The sequence below is a fragment of the Zea mays genome, chromosome 1 (genome assembly GCF_902167145.1).
Source record: "Zea mays cultivar B73 chromosome 1, Zm-B73-REFERENCE-NAM-5.0, whole genome shotgun sequence".
NCBI lineage: Eukaryota > Viridiplantae > Streptophyta > Magnoliopsida > Poales > Poaceae > Zea > Zea mays.
Genome location: NC_050096.1, coordinates 50,495,637 through 50,521,799, shown reverse-complemented (window position 1 = coordinate 50,521,799; position 26,163 = coordinate 50,495,637). Strand labels below are relative to the sequence as shown.

The window sequence follows — 26,163 nt, the reverse complement described above, 5'->3', positions numbered from 1 at the left end:
GGTTCTCAGCGTCCCCACCACGCTGCAGTTCGCCGACATCTTCACCAAGGGACTACCGTCGAGTGTCTTCTTAGACTTTCGATCCAGTCTCAACATCTGTACAGGATAGAGTTGTGACTGCGGGGGGTGTTAGACTACCCGTCTAGGGTTTGGGGTGTTCCCCCTGTAATTACCATCTCACCCTCACTGTATTGGGCCTGGCCCATTTACTGAGTCTATTAATACCACTCCTAGCCCTGTTTAGGGTTATGGTTCGCATTCCAACAGGTTTCATACCCTATCTCTTATTGGGCTGCAGCACCTCACTCCAGGAACTGCGGAATCTAGTTTTCAAGACTGGTGGCATAGGTCAGGAACGACAGTTCAAAAGGCACAAAAGAAAGGATTCAATTCAGCTGTGATCCTTGGCCTGGTAGTTGTGGAAACACAGAAACTCTTGTGTCTTTGATGGGGCTACTCCGGACATCTCTAGGATTACTCAAGACATTAGGGACGATGCCAAGATGTGGTGTCTAGCTGAGGCTGCAGGGCTGAAAGGTTTGTGGCCTTAACTCAGGCGGAGTTCAGGCCCGGTCGTCTTTTATATATCTGTGTAACGGCCCCTTAGCAAACTTTGTAACCACCTTTATTTGGTGGTCATTGTCCAGGTCTATTTTGGACCTTTTCTTCTCCTTATATAATGATGTGCAGCTCTCCTGTGCATTCGAGAAAAAAAAAAGGATCATTTCCTGTTTTAGGATGTTTCCTTTGGTGTAGTAGGTTTCCTTTAGCCTTTCACCTTCCTCCCCTATATATATGTAACAGTATTGTCTCTCATAAATATATAATATTCTTCCCAAATCCTCTTTCATGACTCTCCAAGAAAGTTGAAATGATTTATAGTTTAGAGTGGAGGGAGTAATAACTAAGATAAAGCAAATAGAGTTATACATGCAGGGAATAGTAGGGATGATAGTAGATTTGCATGCAGGAACAGTAGGGAATATGATGTTTTAGAAGGGATCATCAGTAGATTTACATGTATATATTCATGAAAAATGTATATGCATCAGAAGTTTAACATCAAGAATGGAGCTTCCGGACCACAAAAGCACCAACAGTAACTGAAATTTCTTTGCAGATGCTAGAAGACTGAAACTTTTGGATCATGTTAATTACAATCTGGCTGCCCCATAGAATAGGGTGATAGAGATGCATGCAAGATCTTCTAGTTTAAATCCAGAACAAAGGGCATGCAATTAATACTGTAGCAAAGTTGCAGCTACGATAATAACCTAAGATGAGTTCTAAATTACTCTTCCAAACTGAAGTGGGGCTGTATTCAACCAGTCAAGCTTTCTTGGAAACTCAGGAACATATGTGGCAGAACCCCTACAATAAAATTCAAAAGAACATTTGTATCTAAGTGCAAATGAACAACCTTGGTACAAGAAAGCAAATCCAAGCTTCACATGCCTATAAAATAGATAAATATGCAGTTAGTTAGCTACCCACCCAGATTCAAACTCAGCTAGATACTTCTTTATTTGTTGAACTCTTGATGACAGAGATTCTCCTGCAAGACACACATAACAACTGGAGACCAATCTTCAAAATAGCTTCAGATCCAAATGTTTCCTAGCTAGGTTTCAATCTCTCTAGGCATGCTAAAAAGAATTTGTCACTACGGTTACTTTGCAGGCCCAGCCTAAAGCCAACAATGGCACCATCAACATGCATTATGCCTGATGGAATTTCCAATTACCCAACAGCATTGTGCTGTGTTTAAAAAGTGGCAGCCCGAAGTGGGTGGCCAGGTACCATTGGTGCAAGAGGTGCAAGACAGGATGGTGATGCCTAGGTGCACTGTGTACCTGATATATTGAAGAGCGACATTGTTTTAGGATCGTGATTTTATTGTTAGAAATAACATCAAAATTCCATCTGAACGGATCCTTTAGAATTAACTGACACTCGATTGGATTGCAACAATGAAACCTGTAAAAATCCTCCTGCATCTGGATTTCTTACCTTCATTTCTGGCAAAAACTGAACTATTTCCACCCATGAGAAAATTCAGTAGGCCTTTGGGAGATGCGAACTGCATTGCCTGGATGCATCAAAATAATTCATGGCAATTGATCTCAATTAGATGTGCGGCAAGAGTGATGATATGGACACCGATATGAAAATTCATAGCCTTCATATAAATTGTAGAAAACAAACATGTAAAGATTCATATGAATAACAAAAGGTGGCGTTAGCCCATAAAAAATATAAGGTAGCATTAATTTAGCACAAAAAAATTTAAGAAATGAACCCTCGCTTCACATTGCACCATTGTAATGGTGTTAGTCATTGAAATCCATACACCTGTAAAGTTTTTTTTTCCTAGAAGATGGAGGTCATTCATCAGTTTTAATACTACATTCCAGATTGTAAGTCATTTTAACCTTTCTAGATTCATAAGTTTTACTATGTATCTAGATATGTTGTGTATCAAGATACATAGCAAAAGCTATATACCTAGAAAAGCCAAAACGACTTACAATTTGGAATGGAGAGAACAGTATTTAAGATGTCACAGCTTATGAAATGATAAAATTCTTTTTTAAATTCCGCAAGAAACTTCATAGTCCTGTTGATAGCTACAATGACACCATGGATAGCAATATCAAGGTGTGGAAAGTCATCTAAGCTGACGAAAATGACAAAGGGGGACCCCATATAGACAAAAACTGTAGGTTAAGGTGGTACTAGTCGGTTGCCCGTGCGTTGCGACGGCCTACAACGATACCCATGTAAATTATCTATCAAAAAAATTCAAGATTTTTTATTGATTGTCTTCGCTCTCCGTATAATATTTTTTTGATTTGGCTAACTGATGTTATTATTTACTTCATCCAATATGTTTTCGTACAACACGACCAATGAAGTGAGCGATTAGAAAAGAGTTCACAACGACTAACTGAACGAACAGAGATTATAAAATGACATAATTCCACCATACAGAGACCAAATAAGAGAAAGTTTGTGAGCTCAAGTTTCTAAAATAAGTCACATGAACTCAAACTTATAAAAAAGATAGATCAAAATATGGAGTGGTGGCTAAAGTCAGGCACCAATAAAAACTGGATGTGCTCCATATAAATTATGCTACTTCGTAGCAATTACTAACGTTTAAAAACAACAAATAACCTTTCATTTTACTGTTAGTGTGACAAATTATTGTTGCTCCATCCAATTCAGCAACCTCAAACACCATGGAGTCCATTGCGCTAATGTGGTCTCATAAACGACCTAATGTTTGCAAGAGCCAAGAACGTCGTGTTGTGTTTGGGCTGTAGCTTCAGCCTGTAGTGCTGGTCCGGCCCGACACGATTATATAGTTTTTACAAAAAAAATGTATATACATATATATAATTTATATTCAATATTAAAAACATCTAAGCATTATGTTCTACTGGTTAGACAACTTTATCCAGTGGCTCCCGCCCTTCTTCCATCGGGGCATGGGTTCGAATCCTACCTCCTGCACCATTTTTTAACATTTTACGCTGATTTAATCAAATGAGCCGACGGGATAACGAGCTGGCTCGGCACAGTCAACAGGCCGGCATAACGTGCCTGGGTAATTTGAAATAGCTAACATTTTAAGCTGATTTAATCAAATGGGCCGATGGGCTAACGAGCTGGCTCGGCACAGTGCCTGGGCCAGAGTTGTGGCCCGCGGGCATCTGGCTCATGCTGGGCCGCCGTTTGGCCATCTATAGGCGTGCAACGGATTAATTTGAAATAGTTGTGAGGGGTTATTTGTAAAAAGATGACGTGTGACGACCGTTGAAACTAGTGCTTTAAGTATAGTATAGATTTGTTACTTTGTTAGACGTGTGTGTCTTAACAGTAATGGCCTTAGGCCCAGCCCATATACGTTTCTATCTATTAATACAGCACCCCAACCCTAGTTACTAGTTAGGCTTTCCATTTCCCAACATGGTATCAGAGCCAGCTCTTCCCTCTCCTTTCCTCTCTCCCCTGACAGCCGGCGTCGAGCATCTCTCTCCATGGTCAGCGCAGACGCCCCCTTTCCTCGTCGGTGGTCCGCCATGGTGACTTGCCACCCGCTACCGGCCTTCTCTCTGATCTCTGCCGTCGACGACCTCCCTGCGGACCTCCCTCCTCTGCTCGCGGATTTCGTACCGTCAAGCCGAGCGCCGGCGTACTGCTCCTCCCAGACCACGGCGCCGACGTCCCATTCCTCCATCCTAGCGCCACCCGCAGGGGGCGCCCTTTCCTTCACCGTTGCGTCATCGACCACACTCGCACCACCCAGTCGAGCAGAGCCCGCGCCGCCCACCCTCGCGCCCGTAGTGTCGAGCGTAGCCCCCATGCTGGCGTTAACGCTGGCTCGATTTGCCATGCTTGTCAGCTTCGTCACCACACTAGCTTACCCTTCACCTTTTCCATGTCCCGCACCACATGCCCCATTGATCTCGTCCATTGTGACCATTGGACATCCCTCGATACCGAGCCTTTCCGGTAACCAATACTATCTAGTCATGGATGACTTATCTCACTACCTCTGAACTTTTCCCCTCCGCCGTAAGTCTGACACCTTCCCCACCATATCTCACTTCTTCACATGGGTGTTGACTCGAATTGTCTTTGATGGAATTTCCCCTAGTGTTTCCGCAGCTCTTTGTCAGGCAAGGGAGGAACAACAGTTGTGGGAAATGGCAGGAGTTAAGGGTCTCTCCTTTCTTGCCGCAACCATCAGGGGCACCTAGCTGCCTGTTGTAGGGTTGTATTTGTTTATTATGGATTGTTTTCTTTTCCTTTGTTTTAAACCTCCTTAGGGGAGTTTTTGTACTGGGGTCTATTTTGGACCCTCTTTTCCTTCTACTTAATATAATGATGCGCAGTTCTCCTGCGCTTTCGAGAAAAAAAGGTGTGCGGTGTGCCTTCATATGCACACCTCGCGAGAGCTTACCTCACCACTGCCAAGCGAATTCTGCGCTACCTCCACGGCACCCTCGACTATGGCCTTCTTTGGCCCTCTCTGACCTCTAAGTTGGTCATCTACACCGACCTCCACGGCACCCTCTACTATGGCCTTCTTTGGCCCTCTCTGACCTCTGAGTTGGTCGTCTACACCGACGCTGATTGGGTCGGCTGCCCCGACACATTTCGGTCCACCTCTGGCTATGTCGTGTTCCTAGGCACCAATCTCGTCTCCTTGTCTTCGAAGCAGGAGCCTATTGTCTCCCGCTCCAGCACTGAGGCCAAATATCGCGTTGTGGCCAACGATGTGGCTGAGGCGTCCTGGCTCCGACAGCTGCTCCGGGAGCTTTACATCCCCCTCGCGCTCCATACTCGTCTACTGCAACAACATCTGTGCGGTCTACCTCTCCACCAACCCTGTGCAACACCAGCGCATGAAGCACGTGGAGATCGACCTCCACTTTGTCCGCGAGCATGCCGACGTCGGTGATGTTCGCGTCCTCCGCCTATCGACCACTTTGCAGTTCGCCGACATCTTCACCAAGGGGCTCCCCTCCATGGTGTTATCGAAGTTTCGGACCAGTCTCAACATCTGTAATGCCTAGAGTTGCGACTATAGGGGGTGTTAAACATGTGCGTCTTAACTTTAATGGGCTTAGGCCCAGCCTATATACGTTTTTACTCCCTCAGTTCCAAATTTAAATTCGTTTTAATGAATTAATGCATTCATACAACACTTGATGTATGTGTTTTATATATAAGTCTAGATTCACCATCATCTATTTGAATATAGACATAAAAACCAAGAGCTAAAACGAATACTATTTTGGAACGAAGGGAGTATCTATTAATACGGCATCCCAACCCTAGTTAGGGTTAGGGTTTCCATTTCTCCCAACTGTATTAATCACACATAAATAAGGTTAAGGTCTAGCTAACACAGTAGCATGCAACACCAAGGATACAAATGTTAGCATAGACCCTCACCTTGTTCCTCAAGAAGCTACTGTTTGGATTATTTTCTAATGTAAAATCAAGGTAGACCCAGACTGTAGTTAGTTTCTCCACTTTCAACTAGTTACCCAACTACCATATACACATAAACAGCCAGGATGACAAAAAAAGAGACATCTATTAAATGGTGCATTTCAGTCACTCAGCATGTTTCACATTAATAGCAGGAAAAACTGCAATAACTATCAATGTCCTCATAGGACAACTGTTTTAAATGGAAGGAGTGAAACAAGTAACTGTACCACAAAGTTCAAATGCTGAATCCACTTGAACTCAAAGCAAGGACTTGAATGAAACAAAAACAAGGACAAAAAAAAGTACACTTGCAATAACTGCAGAACCCTTCTCAAGTGCATTATAAGTAACGTTACTACGTTAGTGCACAATAAAAGTTTTATGTTGTTATGCGGGTATCTGTATTAATCAGTTTAGTCCACTATGAATTGCAAGGTTGTCTTCATAAAAAAATACTAAAAAAACTAGTGGTGCAACCAGACAATGAATGAGGACAATAGCCATACTATATTCTCGAGAGATACACCACCAAACTGGAACAAATGCCCAATGCTCATTTTATTATTCAGTTTCCTGTGTTTTCCCAGATGGAACTTGCAAGCAACCAAATAATTCTTCTACAAATATTATAATGCAATGTCTAAAAAGCTAAATAAACACCATCAATATACATATTAATGTATCAGCTGAAGCAAGAGCTGTGCAACAAGTTAGTTGTGTAAAGTCGTACCTTCCAATTTCTGACTGCAACAAAAAGGCAGGACAAGGCTATTCCCAGACTTCCATATCTCAATATTTCGCGTCGAGAACCCAACAGCCTGCAGGATTTCTTTTCAACATATCAATAAATTATGTTATGCAAACAGTCATGACTAGATAGTAACTTACACATCAGAATAACACTACTGTATCTCTTAGGATATGGGAAACGACCTATGCACAGGAAAGAGAACTCGGGTGGTATTATCTATCCAGAAAGTTTTCAGTGTGAAGTGCATGTTGCCAGAAAAAAAATTCAAAGAAGATGAGATCTTAAGTGCACAAAGAAAACATTAAACTCAAATTACGGTTGATATTTAAGCCTTTCCTCATGGAAGAAATTGACCTTATTAAACTCAAATTACGGTTGATATTAAGCCTTTCCTCATGGAAGAAATTGACCTTACCCTTTATTTTTTGAGATTGGAAAACCTTTTGTGTCAGAATGTCCAGCAGCAGTTGCTCCGTTTAGACTCTCAGACAAAGCATTCCCTACCGAACTACTATTCTCAGTACTTCCTGCCCCTTCATCTGCATTAATTATCTTCTAATCAGCACCAAGTACTCCAGTACAACAAATTGAAGAATGTATCTAGCTCCGATTTCAACAAAACAACAATTTCACAGATGATATAGTTTCTTGCCAAGATCAGTTTGGCAACAGTCAGTCACAACTTTCAACGTTAATGCAGAAAAATAAAACAGCAAAGGAGTCATATTCAGGCTGATAAATCAGAACTAATGTAATGGGTTCAATAGTTTCTAGTCCATTATTTCATACAAGAGATATGTTACTAGATCAAAATAATCTTTGTTTGTATTACATACTGTGGCGAGCATTAGAACCACCATACAAAATGTCGTTAATTGAAATGTCTCCAATATTCTTTCGTATGAACGAGGGACTGCCTTGTCGTAACGCTATTTCCTCTAGAGTAGTTGTCACAGCGATACATCTGCAAGATGAGTGACCAGAAGAACCTTTTAAAATATGATGAATATTTTTTCATAGTTCTGAATAACTGGACTATAAGTATATATATGTATTGCATAAATTTTTTGAACTTCACAGATTAACAGGCATTAACTGCACCGAACTTAATAAGGATATGGATGTGACTTGATGTAAATAACTGGCACATCAATTCATCAAAATACAAACTTAGATGTGAAACAAGAGAATCCCACCATAAAATCTGTCAAGACAAAATCATAATAACTTAAGGACTTGCATCACAGTCAGTCACATTTATACTGATCCACAGCATTCAATAAGGATTTTCATGGTAAAACATTTATTTAGGGTGAACTCAAACTAGTTGAGCTTAAGTGTTATGACTAAAATAAGGAAATCATATTTTGGACATAAGGAAAAACATCCACTACGGACCTCATTTCTGCAGCATTAGCAGCTTGAACACCAGCAAGCGCGTCTTCTATCACAATGCACTGGCAAAAACCAAAAGTTCATCAGATATAACACTCCAAACAAATAAATATGATGGAAGGAATGAACTAACCAAATAACTTAATAAAAAAACATACTACTGAGGGATTAGTATCAATGCTTAAAGATTTTGTTTTTGTCGTGGCAACCAAACAACAAAATAAAACATGTCTCGGTCATAAATTTATGCACTAAAGAGGCAGCCAAATAGTAGAATAACATTCAACTATGAAATCTCAACTTGAGCCTACACTCCATAGTCCATACCCGTAACAACTAAACACTCCCACCCCAAAAAGGTCACTCATAAGAGCATCTCCAAGAGTTCCAAAACACTTCCAATCCAGAATTTGCGACAATATTGAAAAAAAAACATCTCCAACAACTCCCAGCCACAATTCCCAATCTTTTGGCACTTGGGAAAATGAGCCCTAGTGCGGAAAAATCCGTGCAGTCACACGTTCACGTATTCCTCGCGTGCCTTTTCCCGGGCGAGCACCTGATCCAGCGGGGCAACGAGCAGCACCACCAACGTCTCGCGGGGCCTATTGCCGCCACGCGGCAGGGTGGCAAAGCTCCCAGTCTCGATGTAGTTGTTGTAGCATGGCCCCACGCTGAGGGCCTGTTGCCGTTCTTAATTGTAGACGATGAGCAGACAAAGGTGATCGAGTCGTTGGTGAGCAAACTGTTGTACCGGTAGGTGGCAAGCCAGGACAAGACGCTCAAACTCTACACAGGCATGTGGCACGCCCTCACCTCCGGCGAGTTGCCAGACTACATCTAGGCTGTTTTCCAGGACATCATTGTCTAGCTGGGCCACAGATCCAATCCAACCATGATGTCATCCACGGATTATTAGGAGCTGCTGTTGCATGTGGAGTAGAAGGCTAGGCACGGCGCCCAATGTCACCGGCAGCATGGGAGCAACAAATAGCTGCTTGTAATTCTTCATAGTGTTGAAATGTATGTGGATTGACTACCTTCTCCCATCAACTTAAGCTTTTGAGTTGAACTGGTTAGTGCACTCACTCTAACATGGTATCAAAGCCAAAGGTCTCTGTTAGATTGAAAAGCTTGTAATCTGGTCGTAGGCCTCTGCTGTGTAAACGTAGCTAATCTGATAAGATAAGCTACGTAGATATTCAGGGGATAACTCTGTTATAGATTAGCCTAAAATAGAGCAGATTATGTTAGGCAGAGTTACCCCCCTAGGATGTTATCCTCGGCAGTTCTCTGCCTATATAAATAGATCAATGCGGCCTGCTCTGCAGGTAGAAAGGCTTAACCAATCCTGGTTGCTATTCTCACATGGTAATCGGAGCATCTCCTCTACCCTAACCCTAGCCGCCATCTATCACCAATTCCGACAATGGCGTCCAGCTCCCAAACCGTTGTGCCAACACCCCTTCTAGGGCAAATCGTTGCCGCAAAACTCAGCAAGACGAACTATGCGCTATGGAGAACGCAGGTTCTGCCCATCATCAGAGGCGCTCAACTGCAGGGATACTTTGATGGTTCCCTTGCCGCGCCTGAGGAGAAGATTCCCAACAAGTCTGATGACAAGACCACGGAAGAGATCAATCTGGAATTTATCCGGTGGACCGCGCTTGAGCAGCAGGTCCTAGGCTTCCTCATGACGACCATGACTCCAGAAGTCATGTGTCAGGTTGCCTCCTGTACCACACCCAAGGATGTGTGGTCTCTCCTAGAGCAAACCTACGTGTCACAGTCTCGCGCACGAACTGTCAACACGCGAATTGCTCTAGCTACTACTCGGAAAGGTAACATGACTGTTTCTGAGTATATCACCAAGATGAAATCTCTTGCAGATGAGATGAGATCTGCCAAGCAGGTTATTGATGATGAAGAACTAGTCTCGTATATTCTAGCGGGATTAGATTCAGAATTCAATCCAGTTGTCTCAGCCATTGTTGCTCGTGTGGAACCTGTCTCAGTCGGGGATGTCCATTCTCAGCTTCTCAGCTTTGAGAACAGGATGGGATGGAACTGCTTCACGGAGGAATACAAGCCTCAGTCAATGCTGCTCGTCTTGGCCGTGGTAGATCTGGACCTAGATATGAACCTCGTGGTCGTGGTCGTAATGGTCCTGGCCGTGGCAGAGGAGGTCCTGGTCGTAGTGCCCAGAGAATGGTGTCATCAGATGCCAGAAAGTCTGACATCATATGTCAGGTTTGTGAGAAGACTGGACATACTGCTCTTGATTGCTGGTGGAGATTTGATGAGAACTACTAGTCCAACAGCAAGTCTGCTGCAGCTGCTACCCACAGCCATGGTGCTGCTGCAGCTGCTACCCACAGCCATGGTGCTGCTGCTGCTGCTACTACCAATGGTTATGGCGTTGATACAAACTGGTACACTGATACTGCTGCAACAGATCACATCACCTCAGAACTGGAAAACCTGGCAGTCTGCCTCAGCCCCATGACCTGCTGCTGCATAACATGACAAGGTGTATGAACAGAAGCCAACACCAAGCATTGTCTATCAGCGTTGGCATAAAAGGCGGGAGCATATTACTGCACAATCTGATGCAGCATCTGAACCTGCAGCTGATGAACCTCCAGAAGCAGCATCTGATACTACTGCAGCAGGTCTGGAACCTGCAGAAGATGAGAACCTAGCACCTGGTATGTCTGGAAGTTCAGAATCAATGTTGTCTCCTGTTCTCTACACAGATCAGTGTCCTCGTACAAGGCTTCAAGACGGAACTGTGCCTCGAATCCGATATTGCTGTCTTACTAATACTGGAGAACCAGAAGGTTTGTCTGAAGCTCTAGCTGATAAATATTGGAGACCTATTATGAATGCTGAATTTGATGCTCTAGTTAAGAACAACAATTGGCATCTAGTTCCACAAAAGGGAGTGAAAAATGTTATAGATTGTAAATGGGTATACAAAATTAAAACAAATGCAGATGGCACCCTTGATAGGTACAAGGCTAGATTGGTAGCCAAAGGATTTAAACAGCGCTATGGCATAGATTATGAAGATACTTTTAGTCCGGTTGTCAAGGCAGCAATGATTTCAAGTCGTCCGACTAATCACGATTAATCGCGATTAGTCGGGCTGGTCGGTAATTAGGACACGATTTGCTGGACGACTCGACTAGAAGACCTAGTCGTCCTGGTCGTCCGACTAATCGTCGACTTGGGCGACTAGTCGTCCGAGTAATGTGTCCTAGTCGTCCTGGCTAGGGTTTAGTTATTGGGCCTTTTTTTAGCCCATCTACAGTCTAATTTAGAGTACCCTCTCCTCTCCTATTCTAACCTAGCCGCCAACAGTCTCCAACCTGCACGTCTCCTCTCCTCTCCTCTCTTGGCACCGCCCCTGCAGTCCTAGACTCCTGATTGCCGGTGGCTACAACACCATGCGTCTCCTGCCCCTTCTTCTACAGTCCTGCTCGCCTGCTGCACTTCTGCAGTCTCCAACCGGCGGTGGCTGCGAACCAGTGACGAGATGAGCACGTCATCTGAAGGTCCTTCCTGCTCCCCCCCCCCCCCCCCACTTCTCCCCCTTCTCTGTACTCCATTATGGGATGTCACATGTCAGGTTCAGGTAAGTCACAAATCACAATGAAGCAATATGTTACTTTGTTTATCCTAGTTGTTTGTTCTAATTTATATAATGTATACAAGTATATTTATATATATACCTATATAAGTATAACTACTAGTCTAGGACGACCAGGGACCGACTAGGACCGACTAGTCGCCCTAGTCGTCGCCTAATCGCGACTAGTCGCCTGGTCGGTCCCAGGGTTCGACCAGGCGACTAGGCGACTTGAAATCATTGCAAGGCAGCAACTATCAGAGTCATCTTATCCTTAGCAGTATCCAGAGGTTGGTCATTGAGGCAGCTAGATGTACAGAATGTGTTCCTTCATGGCATTCTAGAGGAGGATGTTTACATGAAACAACCGTCGGGATTTGAAGATAAGTTGAGACCAAATCATGTTTGTAAACTCGATAAAGCCATTTATGGACTCAAACAAGCACCAAGGGCTTGGTATTCAAGACTCAGTGAAAAGTTGGTGAAACTGGGTTTTCAGGCTTCCAAATCTGATACTATTTTTATGCTTGTTTATGTAGATGACATCATTGTTGCTAGTTCCTCTCAAGAAGCTATAGATGCAATGCTCAATGATCTGAGATCTGATTTTGCCTTGAAAGATCTTGGCCAGATACATTATTTTCTTGGTATTGAAGTTCAGAAGGTAAAAGATGGTATTCATCTTGCTCAAACCAAGTATGCTTCAAATATTTTGAAAAGAACTGGTATGACAGCCTGTAAACCGGTGACTACACCTCTCTCTACTTCTGAAAAAATTGAGAATTGGTGAAGGTGAACTTGGGCCAGAGGATGCAATAAGATATAGAAGCATTGTTGGCGGTTTACAGTACCTAACCCTAACTCGACCAGATTTGAGCTTTGCAGTCAATAAAGTGTGCCAGTTCCTTCATGCTCCAACCTCGCAGCATTGGACAGCAGTGAAAAGAATATTGAGATATGTGAAATACACTCTTGGTCATGGCTTAAAGATTGCAAGGTCGTCGTCTTTACTTGTTAGTGCTTTTGCTGACGCAAATTGGGCTGGTGACCCAGATGACAAGCGATCTTCAGGGGGTTTTGCAGTTTATCTTGGCAAACATTCTCCGGATTTTTGGTGAGGCATCTGGGCTCAAAACAAATATGGCAAAGAGCAGCGTTTTCCCCATCCACTGTGCTGTTGAACACCTTGATACCATTCGTAATCTGCTCCCATGCGCTGTTGACAATGTCCCCTGCAAATATTTGGGAGTGCCTCTATCCTTAAAGAAGCTTGGCAAACAGCACCTACAACCATTCATTGATAAAATTGCGCATCGCCTTCCCTGCTGGAAAGCCGATCTGTTGACTAGAGCTGGAAGATTGATTATTGTCCAGACTGTCTTGTCTTCAATGACTATTTACTTAATGATGGCCATGGACCTTCCTTCTTGGGTTTTCAAAGCAATTGACAAAATCAGAAGAAATTTCCTGTGGAGAGGGAGGAAAGAAGCTATAGGAGGACATTGCTTGGTAGCTTGGAACAAGGTTACTAGACCAAAAGAATTTGGAGGATTGGGTATCTTAAACCTGTATTTGATGAGTTGGGCTCTTAGATTACGTTGGCTCTGGCTGAAAAAAACTGATACTGGCAAGCCTTGGGCATCCTTTAAAATAAATGATCATCCTACGGTTAAGGCCTTCTTCTCGGCAGCGGTCTCTTCGGTGGTGGGCAACGGTAAAAACACCTTGTTTTGGACAGGTAAATGGATCGATGGCCAGAGTCTAAGTCAGCTGGCCCCTCATTTGGTCAAGCTGGTCTCTTCTAGAGCTAAAATGAGGAATGTCCATGATGCCCTCAATTCAAGGAACTGGGTACATGACATTAGAGGAGCTATCCTGTTAATGTTTTGTCTGACTTCCTCAAGGTTTGGGACCTCACTGCAGACTGGGCCTTAGACCCGGATCAAGAGGATAAGCATATCTGGCGGCTTTCAAGCTCAGGTTTCTACTCTGCCAAATCGGCATATGTCGGTTTCTTTCTCAGAGCAACAACTTTTAAACCTTGGGAAAGGATTTGAAAATCTTAGGCTCCTAGTAAATGCAAGTTCTTCATGTGGCTTGTGGGTCACGATCGCTGCTGGACAGCAGACCGCCTAGCAAAGAAAGGACTGCCTCACCCTCAATTTTGTACCCTATGTGATCAAGAGGAAGAGATGCTAAACCACTTGCTGGTCTCCTGCGTTTTTTCACGGGAAGTCTGGTTTCAGATTATGAAATATGTTGAGTTGCAACACCTTGCTCCTAACCTTGCGAGCTCTTCCTTCAAGGATTGGTGGGAAGGAGTTGTCGCAGCTCCTGCTGATCCAGCAAACAAGGAGCTGCATAAGGGCTTGAATTCTTTGATCATTCTTGGTGCTTGGGCCATCTGGAATCACCGCAACCGTTGTGTTTTTAATGGTGTGCAACCTAGTTCCAGCATGGTCATCAATTGGGTCAAGGATGAGTCTCATCTCAGGTGTAGGGCTGGAGCCAGTGATTTATCTAGCATCCTTATGCTCCAGTAATCCAGTCGGTAATCTTTATTTTGAGTCCCCATGGTCACGGGTCTAGATGTCTTTTGTTGTTAATTTTTTTCCTTCTTCCTCTAACCTAGTGTATGTGGGTTTGTGTGGAGTTGTACGAGGTTTCTTTTTGCCTCACCTTTTCTTCTTAATATAAAATATAATGATACGCAGCTCTCCTGCGTTTTCGAAAAAAATAATCTTGTGTCCTGGAGTGCTAGAAAGCAGCCAACGGTGTCAAGGTCAAGTACCGAAGCTGAATACAAGGCTCTTGCCAATGCTACTGGAGAATTAATGTGGATACAATCTCTTCTGTATGAGCTAAAGGTTCCCTGTACAACTGCTGCAAGAATCTGGTGTGATAATATAGGGGCTACTTATCTCACAGCAAATCCAATGTTCCATGGCCGGGTAAAGCATATCGAAATTGATTTTCATTTTGTCAGAGAAAGAGTAGCTAGAAAGCTCTTAGAAGTGAGACTCATCTCCATTGAAGATCAGATTGCAGATGGTTTTACTAAGGCCTTGACTATGAAGAAATTGGCATCCTTTAGAGACAATCTCAACTTATGCAAGTTATGATTGAGGGGGAATGTTAGATTGAAAAGCTTGTAATCTGGTCGTAGGCCTCTGCTGTGTAAATGTAGCTTATCTGATAAGATAACTACGTAGATATTCAGGGGATAACTCTACTATCGATTAGCCTAAAATATAGCAGATTCTGTTAGGCAGAGTTACCCCCCTAGGATGTTATCCTCGACAGTTCTCTGCCTATATAAATAGATCAATGCGGCCTGCTCTGCAGGTAGAAACGCTTAACCAATCCTGGTTGCTATTCTCAGTCTCGAGTTCGAATCCTGGCAGTCTTTATTTGTGCCTCCACCCATTTATTTCCACGTTTGTGCCTTTCTCTATGGCTGCGTTTGCGCCTTTCTCTCTGGTTGCACATGAGTGGGGGTGTTAAAGTGTATAAGTGGATTGACTACCTTCTCCCATTGATAGATATATATAGCAAGTGTATATTAGGCAAGTTCATATTAGGCAAGTCTACAATCAGTGTGATTAGCACCTGCCATGTATTGTGAACCCCGCTCCACTCGTGCACCCCGCGTTGTCTTCCTGCTTGAGGAGTTTCACTCCTTGAAGCAGGGCGACTCGACGATCGATGAGTACTGCCAGCGACTCAAGATCAAGGCTGCTGCCCTACGGGACGTCGGCGAAACCATCGAAGACGCCCGACTCGTCCTCAGCCTCCTCTGCGGCCTCAACCCACGCTTCAGCGGCACTGCCGACGACATCGCAAATTCTGTTGTCCTGCCATCCTTCTCCAGGGCCCGTGAGATGCTCTCCCTTAAAGAGTTGCGTCTCGCCAATGACGAGAAGATCACCGCAGCCTCCGCCATGGTGGCTGCCTCTGGCTCCACCTGCACCTCCACGGGATGCCGCTCCTCCTACGATGCTCCCATCGGTGTTCCTCCCAAGGGCTCCAGGGGCGGGGGCAACAGGAAAGGCAAAGGCAGCAAGAAGCAAGGCGGCTGGCGCGGCCAGGGCAACGCCAACAGCGGCTGGCAGCAAGGCAGCAATGCCCAAACCGGGGGCAACCGCCCCACGGGGCCATGGTTCTGCTACAACCCATGGGCTTCCCAGGGCGGTGCTCCTTCAGGTGGTGGCTAGCAGCAAGGCTCCAAGTCCGGCAGCTGGCAGCAGGGCGGCCAAGGTGGGCGCAACCAGGGCCTCATGGGTGCCAACCCACAGGCCCACTTCGCCGCACCGCCACCTCCTTACCCGGTGTGGGATCAGGCCAGCCTCATCGCCGCCCTGAACCAGATGGCGCTCCAGAACTCCGGCTGGGTCATGGACTCTGGTGCCACCTCCCACATGCACAACACGGATGGTATACTTCTCTCCCATCAACCCTCCTCTGTCCCATCCATCACTGTTGGCAACGGTCATCACCTTCCTGTGTCTTGCTCCGGCACCTCCACATTGCCTGGTAGCACTTCATCCTTTTCGCTTTGCAATGTTCTAGTTGTCCCATCTCTAGTGCGCAACTTACTTTCATTTCGCCAATTTACTCGTGGCAACAATTGCACTATCGAATTTGACGCGTTTGGTTTTTCTGTCAAGGATCTGCAGACCAGACGCGTGATTCTCCGCTCTAATAGCTCCGACGGCCTCTACACCGTCCCTGCCACGCCCCAAGCCAACCTCGCCACCTCCACCAACCTCTAGCACCATCGTCTTGGTCATCCAGGAGCTGCTGCCCTAAATTTGCTTAGACAAAATAATTCCATCTCATGTAATAAGTCCGCTCATACTCTATGTCATTCATGTCAACTTGGCAAGCACGTGCGGCTGCCCTTCGGAAATTCCAGTTCAGTTTCATCTCTACCATTTGAGCTTATTCACTGTGATGTTTGGACCTCTCCCGTTGCCAGTGTCTCTGGTGCGCAGTACTACCTAGTCATCCTCGATGACTTCACTCACTTTTGCTGGACTTTCCCTCTAGTCTGCAAGTCCGAGGTAGCCACTCACATCATTAATTTTTGCGCTTATGTCCACACACAGTTCAGCCTCCCTATCAAGACTATACAGGCTGATAATGGCACTGAGTTTGTTAATAATGCCCTCACCACATTCTTTGCCTCCAGCGGCATTCACTCACGACTCTCCTGCCCTTACACCTCCTAGGGATGAAAGTGGTAATCCGAACTGTTAGAACAAATTTAATATTTTAAAATAGATATGTATAAAATTTGATGTTGATCTTTTCTTATGTTATCAAGCACATTAGTACAAATATAAATAAAATATTATATAAGTTGTTTTTATGTATTATTTGCTCCCTACAACACAAAAAGTTGAAAAAATTACCGAATTTGTTTCCGAATCCATACCGAAGTTTATATCTATTATTTGAGAAAATGTATGATGAATTTGAGGTTTATCTTTTATGAATCTTAACAAGCTGAATGTTAAAAACAAGAATACAAATTTGTATTGTATATTCTATATCCTATTTATTCGCAATCAAAGAAAAAACTGATTACCGAATAAATACCGTTTCCGACCGTTTTCATCCACCTCCTCTCAAAATGGCAAAGCTGAACGCATCATTCGTTCTCTGAACGATATCTGCCAACACACTGCTCATCCATGCTCACATGCCGCCCCAATACTGGGCAGAGGCGCTAGCTACAGCCACCTATCTCCTAAACAGACGTCCCTGCTCAGCCATTGGCCATAAAGTTCCCTTTGAGCAACTCCCTGACTACACCATTCTTCGTGTTTTCGGTTGCCTTTGCTATCCCAACCTCACAGCCACCTCCAAACACAAGCTGGCACCACGTTCCACAGCTTGTGTATTTCTCGAATACCCCCCTTCCCATAAGGGTTACCGTTGTCTTGACCTCACCACTAGACGAATTATCAGGCTCTCTTCAGTACTTGACGCTCACCCGCCCCGACCTGGCATATGTTGTGCAGCAAGTGTGTCTGTTCATGCATGACCCGCGCGAGCCTCACCTCGCGCTGATCAAGCGCATCCTTCGGTACGTGAATGACACTCTATCGGTCGGTCTCCACATAGGCACTGGACCCGTCGACAAGCTGATTGCATACTCCGATGCTGACTGGGTTGGGTGCCCAGACTCCCATCGCTCCACATCAGGCTTCTGTGTCTTCCTCGGCGACAATTTGATTTCCTGGTCCTCCAAACGGCAAACCACCGTGTCACGGTCTAGTGCGGAGGCCGAGTATAGGGTTGTTGCTCATGTGGTCTGTTGGAACTTGCTCTCCCGAGCAGGATGATCCAACGGGGGAATGACAATAATGCAAACAAGGTTTTTGCTTAGGAAGGCAATTGCTCTGTTAGTCTAGCCTCTCAAGGGCACAGTGCGGGGGTATTTATAGGTGTCGGAGTGCCCAGCGTCTTGGATTAAGGACGCATGTGCCCTCGAGCGCCTAGGTTATCCCCGGAATATTCTTACAAAGCAGGGTTACAGATTGTAATTACAGAGAAGCCTTTACAAATTAGGCCTGTAATGCGCAGCAGCCACGCGGGGCCTGTTACAATGGGCCGAATTCCGCGTGGGCCTTCGTGTTGGACGAGGGCGCGGGATGGTGCGACCTCGTCGTGGGCCTTCGTCCTGCAGCGTGTTGGACGAAGGGTGGAGACTGTCAGTCATTTTGCCTCCGTTGGTTCGGCGAGATTAGCGAAGGCATCGAGCGAAGGGTGGCGTCTTCGCCTTCGCCCCAACATTTGCCCTCCGAGGGACCAGTTCGACCAAGTCATCTGGTGCCGAAGACGTCGCTAGATGGTGGAGACGCTGCCCTCGCTCGAAGTGGTTCCGCGGGGGTTTTTGATATGATCGTTGATTGACGTCGCACTGTTGGATTGCGGGTTTCCCGAAGCGTCGCGTCCTGTGTATAAAAGGGGGTGGGGGCGGCGCAGGTTTAGTTTTACCTTTCCGCGCGCCGCGAAAACCCTAGCCTCCTTTTCAAACTGCTCGCTTGCTCGCCTGCCCTCCTTGCTCCTGTTCGTCGGAGATCTGGCCCGCGTGAAGCAGACCGCTCGCCGCCGTCGACGGTACGTAGCTATGTCGTCTTCCTCCTCATCTGCTGCGACCACGCCGACGGCCGAGGCGTCGTCCGAAGATACCTCGGGCACTGTGGCGGCGGCAGAGTTACGACCGGGTGATACGGTGGAATTCGGTGTTTCGCGGATGTCGTCGGTCCGCGTGCAAGATATGCAACAGTTGGGATATTTTGGCGGCGGGGTTGGGCGTGTCCCGGGGGCAGAGGAGGTTCCCGAGCCCGAGGGTGAATTGGTTGTTTTTGACGCATTTTTCACCGCTGGCCTTCGTCTGCCTGCTCATCATTTTGTGTCGGAGGTTCTGCAGAAATTCGAAGTCCAGGTTCACCAACTGACACCTAACGTCGTGGTGGCTCTGGCGAAGTACGTCTGGGCAACGACTTCGTACGACGGTCAGCCTTCGGTGGAAGTCTTCGCCAAGCAATACTGTCTGCACTGGCAGAAGAGAAAAATTGGACATAAGATTGCACAATTTGGATCGTGCACTTTCACGCCGAAGTCCAGGAAGACTTCGATGGAAGTCGTGGAGTTGGTCCCCTGTGCCCGTAATAAGTGGGGCAACTGGTGGGATTACTGGTTCTATGTTTCAGAGGCCGAAGTCGAAGACCACCCAAGGCTCCCCGCGACCATTATGTGCTCTCATCATTATGTGGCGTACCCGCCATTTGAAGTAGCGGAGGATGATGAGAATGAAGGGGCCCTTCGGATCGCTGCTCGCACGAGTAGTGGGCGCGATCTAGTTGAGGAGTTCATCGGATATGGGGTGTGGCCCTTGGCGCATGGATGGGCGTTGGGCGAAGTATGCCCTCGCGAGATGCCCTCCCTGGGTGGGCGGAAAGTGCGAAGTCCGCCTTTTGCTTTGGATGTGCGAGGCCGGGATCCTGCCGCGGTCGTGCGCGAAGCGGAGCATGGGGCGGTGCGAATTGTGGGGCGTTACGTGCCGAAGACAGAGGGTCTGCGGAGCTGGGATATCCGTGGGTCTAATGACAGGTTGAATCGGGTCTTCGAATTGAACCGGTTGTCGTACGGTGGTTATCCCGGGGAAGACGCCGCCGACCGCCGCGGGAAGAAACCGATGGGCGGGACCGAGGAAGGGCCTTCGCAGGATGCTGCCCCGACCGCTAAGAGGAGGAAATTAGGTACTACGGTGGGCGCCAAATGTTGGAACTTGCTCTCCCGAGCAGGATGATCCAACGGGGGAATGACAATAATGCAAACAAGGTTTTTGCTCAGGAAGGCAATTGCTCTGTTAGTCTAGCCTCTCAAGGGCACAGTGCGGGGGTATTTATAGGTGTCGGAGTGCCCAGCGTCTTGGATTAAGGACGCATGTGCCCTCAAGCGCCTAGGTTATCCCCGGAATATTCTTACAAAGCAGGGTTACAGACTGTAATTACAGAGAAGCCTTTACAAATTAGGCCCGTAATGTGCAGCAGCCACGCGGGGCCTGTTACAATGGGTCGAATTCCGCGTGGGCCTTCGTGTTGGACGAGGGCGCGGGATGGTGCGACCTCGTCGTGGGCCTTCGTCCTGCAGCGTGTTGGACGAAGGGTGGAGACTATCAGTCGTTTTGCCTCTGTTGGTTCGGCGAGATTGGCGAAGGCATCGAGCGAAGGGTGGCGTCTTCGTCTTCGCCCCAACATGGTCGCAGAATGGTGTTGGCTTCGACAACTCCTTCAAGAACTTCATCTTCCCTTGAAGGTCGCCACAGTCGTTTACTGTGACAACATCAGCGCCGTCTACATGACAGCCAACCCGGTCCATCATCGCCGTACCAAGCACATCGAGATTGACATCCACTTCGTCCGTGAGAAGGTGGCTCTCGGTGAGGTCCAAGTTCTCCATGTGTCGTCCAAGTATCAATTCGCTGATATCATGACTAAAGGCCTGCCAGTTCAGCTATTTGAGGATTTCCAATCCAGTCTTTGCATCCGGATTCCTGACGCTTCGACTGCGGGAGGCTGATAGATATATATATAGCAAGTGTGTATTAGGCAAGTTCATATTAGGCAAGTCCACAATCAGTGCGATTAGCACCTGCCATGTACTATGATTGGCACCTGTCATGTACTATGATTGGCACCTGCCATGTACTGTGATTGGCACCTGCCATGTATTGTGATTGGCACCTGCCATGTATTGTGATTGGCACCTGCCATGTACACTCAGCCACATTGGCTATATATATGAACGTCACCACCTCACTGCAGAGTGTGGTGTCTTCTCCAATCTCCTATCTCTCTACACCCATCAACTTAAGCTTTTGGGTTGAATACTTGAATTGGTTAGTGCGTCCACTCTAACACATAGAACCATTCAAAGTTGTATTAATTACTAGGAATTAAGTTGATAAGCCACAATATAAAGTTATGGGAGAGAGTTATCGAGCATTGTCTAAGAAGAATAATGAGAATCTCTATGAATCAATTTATTTTTATGCACAGAAGGTCAACCATAGAAGCCATTTCCTTAATAAAATAAGTGATGAAACAGTATAGGGAGCAGAAGAACCTACACATGATTTTCATTGACTTGTAGAAGCCTTATGACAAAATACCCAAGAATGTTATGCGGTAGGTTTTGGACAAACATAAAGTTCCAGCGAAGTATGTTGGACTCATTAAAGACATATACAGCAAAGTTGTGACTAGTGTTCGAACAAGTGATGGAGATACGGATAACTTCCCGATTAGAATAGCACTACAGATTAGAATAGCACTACATCAAGGGTCAGCTTTGAGCCCTTCTCTTTTTACCTTGGTGATGGATAAGATCACAAGGGACATACAAGAGATTATCTATTTGTGTATCCTTTTTGCGGACGATGTAGTGCTAGTTGATGGAAGCAGGGTAGAAGTAAATAGGAAATTGGAGTTGTGGCGAAGGACTCAGTCCAAAGGTTTTAGACTCAGTAAAACTAAAACCGAATATATGAGATGTGACATTGACACTACTACACATGAGAAATATGTTAGTTTAGAAGGTCAAGTAGTGCCCAGAAAGAATACCTTACGATATTTAGGATCAATGCTACAAAGAGACTAGGATATTGATGAAAATGTTAGCCATAAAATCAAAGCAGGGTTTATAGGACAATGATTAGACCTACTATGTAGCAGATAAGTGTTGCAGAAATGTGTATGTTGCATTGGATTTATGGCCATACAAGAAGGGATCGAGTCCGAAATGACTATATGTGATAAGCTAGGGATAGAACCAATTGAAGAAAAGCTTGTCCAACACCAGTTGAGATGGTTTGAACATATCCAACGGAAACCTCTAGAGGTACCAGTACATAATGGGATCCTAAGACGCAATATCAATGGAAAGAGAGGTAGGGGAAGACCGAAGTTAACGCAGGAAGAGGCGGTAAAAGGAGACTTCAAAGGATGGAATATACCCAAATATTTAGCCTCGAGTAGAAGTGCGCGAAAAAATGTTATTTATGTGCATGAACCCTGACTCGCGGTTTCTGCTGGGTCTCGACTCTAGCCTGCCCCAACTTGTTTGGGACTAAAAGGCTTTTTTGCTGAAGGATACACATGTCAGTGATACATACCGACTAAATTATTATTTGGTTGGCTTACCTAGAAATCAATCAGTTTGATATATATGAAATCATATCATCAAGTGTTTCTATAAATTTAATTGATACTCCACCCTAATGAACTATATGGATTATTGCTGCAATGCAGCTACATCCTATATACAATTTTTTCATATTTTAGGAGTTACTTTTTAAAACTGCTGGAGAAACCCTTGTTTGCTACTCCCAATTATTTTTGGCGACTTGGAAAACTCATGGATTTGGGTAACTAAATTTTGGAAACTCTAGGAGATGCACCAACATCCAAAGGTAGCTTATATAAGCCAACCAAGGTATACCTCCATCGCCAACAAACTGCATTTGCTCTTAACTAGATGGATTTTTTTCATACACAAGAACTCTATCTAATTCATAAGGACCCTTTTCATAGTAGCAAACTGCATTTGCTCCTAGTGACTAGTGAGTATAAATCATGTGGAAGCTATAAACAACTGCCACTTGGCTAAATTGGGTAGGAGAAAAGGTTAGTCCTAAATTAGGCCATCTCCTGTTGTTAGCTTATCTAAGGTGTATCTAATCTAACACATACCCCCACACAATAATTTTGTGTATGTCATCATACCTTAGAAACCCACATGTTTGTAGCCTTAAGAATCAAACCAACATAGTTAAAGATTAACCAAAGCCATTTGCTCATAACAACAGAACACATGCAGTCCTTTGCGCTGCTACATTCTACATGTCCAGGCTTGTTTTCATAAAGAAGTCAAGTCACCCTTGACTATCCATTCTGGTTTGCAAGATAAATTACCTCATTTGTGTCGACACCTAAGCTCTTTGATGCTGCCAGGAATATATCCGGAGCGGGCTTCAATTTTTCAAACGCATCAGCAGAAACAATAGCATCAAATCTGAAATCCAAAAGGGGTTCATTGGACCAAATGATAAGTGGTCGGAAAATTAAAATGAGTGCAAACGTAATTTTACATATAATCTTAGGGGTGATATTTTGAAACTCTGTCCTAGTTCAACTTAAATCTACTAGAAGCATACACATGTCATAATAGCAATAAAAGTTTTAGTTCATTGCTAACTTTACGAGGGTTTTGGGTTTGTCTGACAAAAGAAACTAACATAGATACTTCTTAGTTCTTATGGTCAGTTTAAACCATATGAGAAGATATAATTAGGCTATGTGACTCAAGTGAATTAGAGAAGCATAGGAGAGATCTATAATGCATACTTTCAGATCCAAAATGTAAGTGTTGTGGGCGCATTCATTGTCAAGACCTACATACTTCACAAGAAGCAGCAACAGGTCCACTAGTGGTTAAGATTATCATAGTTGAGAGTTTGTTCAGGTTTGTTTGAGTTAGTTGCTTAAATTACATTAGTTTATTTGAAAGAAGAGCAATTTGTTTAGCAAAGTTGTTAGGGCCAACCCTATAAAAGAGAGTAGGGCAGATTCATCTGGATTTTAAGCAGAAATAAACCTAATACCACAGAACCTCTTCGGAGAGCAAATCAAGTCTATCTTTGCCTCTACGACTCCCTAACCCAGCCACCAATCTAGCGATATCAGTAAGTCATAGTAGCCACCCCACTCTATAACTAATGTAAGTCATCCTACACTTTTGTGGCACTTTTCCAATCATCTTCCCTATTATGCTTATTAATTGCGTTGCCTTTTCAAGTTTTCATATTGAAGTGATATCAGATATAAATTGTGGGAGGGATAAAAAAAGGTTAATTTTGGAAAGTGGGCAATTGGGATTCAATTTAGAATCAAACACTTACAGAAACACGGACAAACCAGCAGCAGCCAGATTGGCATCCACCTTAATCCTGTCGGCACTGGATGCAACGGCAACCTTAAGACCAGAATTTTTGCACTGTGTAGACAAAGCACATAGTGCATTTTAACGTTAATAGGTTCAAATCTATTTAAACAAATTTCGGTGCACATACCTCCAAGATGAGCTCCAGAGCCCCAGGGAATCCGATGCCAGAATTTGGCTTTGCGTACTACAGATCGAAACAGAGCTCTTGACCATGATGTCATCATATTCTAATCAACAACTGATACAAGCTGTTGCCTTAGTAATCTAACCTTGTCAAGATATATCTCAAAAAATCTCTTCTTGGCACTTTCAGGATTGAAATCTTTCACTCCTTTAGCTCTTGCGACACCTCCAAGGAAATTGGCCTCACCTAAACATTGAGAGGAAACTACAATAAATTTCTGAAAGATAGCATGACTTTTTTTGTATTTTTGGACCGTGTAATAACACAATGAGCAAATGACGGGAATCATTTTCTGGTGGGGTCTGTCATCCTATATGAAAAGATAGGCAGATAAATGCTTGATAGCATGTAGAACAAATGCAGTTGATGACTATTTTCAACACTTGCATAGCAAACTAACAACCACTACTGTAACGGATCGGAGGCAATGATGGGCATCAGCAATATCCAAATTATAAAACTTAATGAACTTGGGAGGCCAGAAGTTCATAGGATACAACATGATGTCACAATTGTTGTGATGCAAGCATGTGGCCATGGTCCCAGGAACATGGTGAGCCGTAACAAGCATTCTCATACACCAATCTGCATTTCAATATTTGGCAAGGGCATATCGAACTAGCAACCACTGTAGTTACCGTTGGATCACGATAGTACTGGGCAGGAACATACAATTACCAAGTCAAACAGCCTATAGCACAGAAGTTAAGTGGCATAGGATGCTACTGTCGCAAGTGGCGTGGATACTGGATTACTCCCTCTGACCTCCAACCTATAACTGCATATCTGGCTTTTCGAGGAGTTGAACTTCTAAAAATTTGATCAAACAATGCAAGAACACGAATGGCAGCTGACCACTAACTAGGACCTCAGATAGTTAATTACCAGTGCCCATGAAGGGGACAAAGTCATCCACGGCGACCTCGACTCCCATCTCAGCGAAGACGTCGACGCCGGCCTGTCGCGAGGGCTCCTCGCTGTTGCAGAGAACGCCATCCATATCGAAGAGCACGGCGGAGACCTTACCCCAGACTGCCACCTCGGTACCCGGAGAAGAGGGGGACGGTGCGGAGGCAGCTGCAGCGGCGACGACGTCGCGCCGCCCGCGTCGCGGGAGCTGCATAGCCGCCGATCGGGTCTTCGGGAGGAGGAGCGGACGGGGAGGCGGCGCCTGGGAGGTGGGCGGGTAGTGGCAGGACGCGAGGAGACGGTGGAGGCTTCCAGACGAAGGCGCGAGGTGCCGCGCCATGGCCGCTCAGCTTAGGTGGGAGTGGGACTCGCCGGGTCGGGAGCGTGCGGTGCCGGGGCCGCGGGGGAGATGGTTTTTTGTGGATGCCTGGAGTCGCGGGCTGCGGGCTGCGGGCTGCGGGCTGCGGGCTGCGGCGCACCGCGGCGTACGAGTGGATGGGTGCAGTGGCTCGCGGTTGTCAGGCTATCCGCAGTCGTCGGACTGTAAAGCCTTTAGAGTCATCGCGACGCTGCAGCGGACGACTACAAACCCGACTGCACTGTCACCGAGGCAGCCTCCTACCTCAAATATGGCGTGGACTGCACACTGTCACCGCTGCCGGAGTGCTCCACGCATGCACAGATGAGCAAGTGAAGTGCGTACAGCGAAGCAAGTGAAGTAGAAAAAATAATATAATATATGGTATTTAGTATAGAATTAAAATA

At 45.3% G+C, this 26,163-nt stretch overlaps 1 protein-coding gene and 1 non-coding gene across 5 annotated transcripts; one reads left to right on the top strand and one right to left on the bottom strand.

Annotated features, from left to right (window-relative positions):
• Positions 1-974: 974 nt before the first annotated feature.
• On the bottom strand, positions 975-25,923 carry LOC100280294 (uncharacterized). Of its 4 annotated transcripts, none has more exons than NM_001153221.2 (12): positions 25,375-25,854; positions 24,575-24,675; positions 24,433-24,489; positions 24,262-24,356; positions 23,276-23,375; positions 8,159-8,217; positions 7,597-7,724; positions 7,176-7,299; positions 6,740-6,827; positions 2,011-2,089; positions 1,495-1,555; positions 975-1,371 (listed from the first exon to the last, which is right to left on the bottom strand). In NM_001153221.2, exons 1-12 carry the CDS (start codon positions 25,736-25,738, stop codon positions 1,287-1,289), a joined length of 1,341 nt encoding a protein of 446 aa, NP_001146693.2. In that variant the 5' UTR covers positions 25,739-25,854; the 3' UTR covers positions 975-1,286. The 4 variants fall into 4 exon arrangements, 3 of the variants coding, with proteins under 3 accessions (NP_001146693.2, XP_035822262.1, XP_035822264.1); XM_035966369.1 differs by having other exon boundaries at positions 1,006-1,371; positions 1,495-1,575; positions 25,375-25,923; XR_004857282.1 differs by having other exon boundaries at positions 1,096-1,371; positions 1,495-1,853; positions 25,375-25,923.
• Positions 10,068-10,206, top strand: LOC111590713 (small nucleolar RNA Z247). The gene has a single exon (XR_004855754.1). It is a non-coding gene; the product is annotated as a small nucleolar RNA Z247 (small nucleolar RNA).
• Positions 25,924-26,163: the final 240 nt, after the last annotated feature.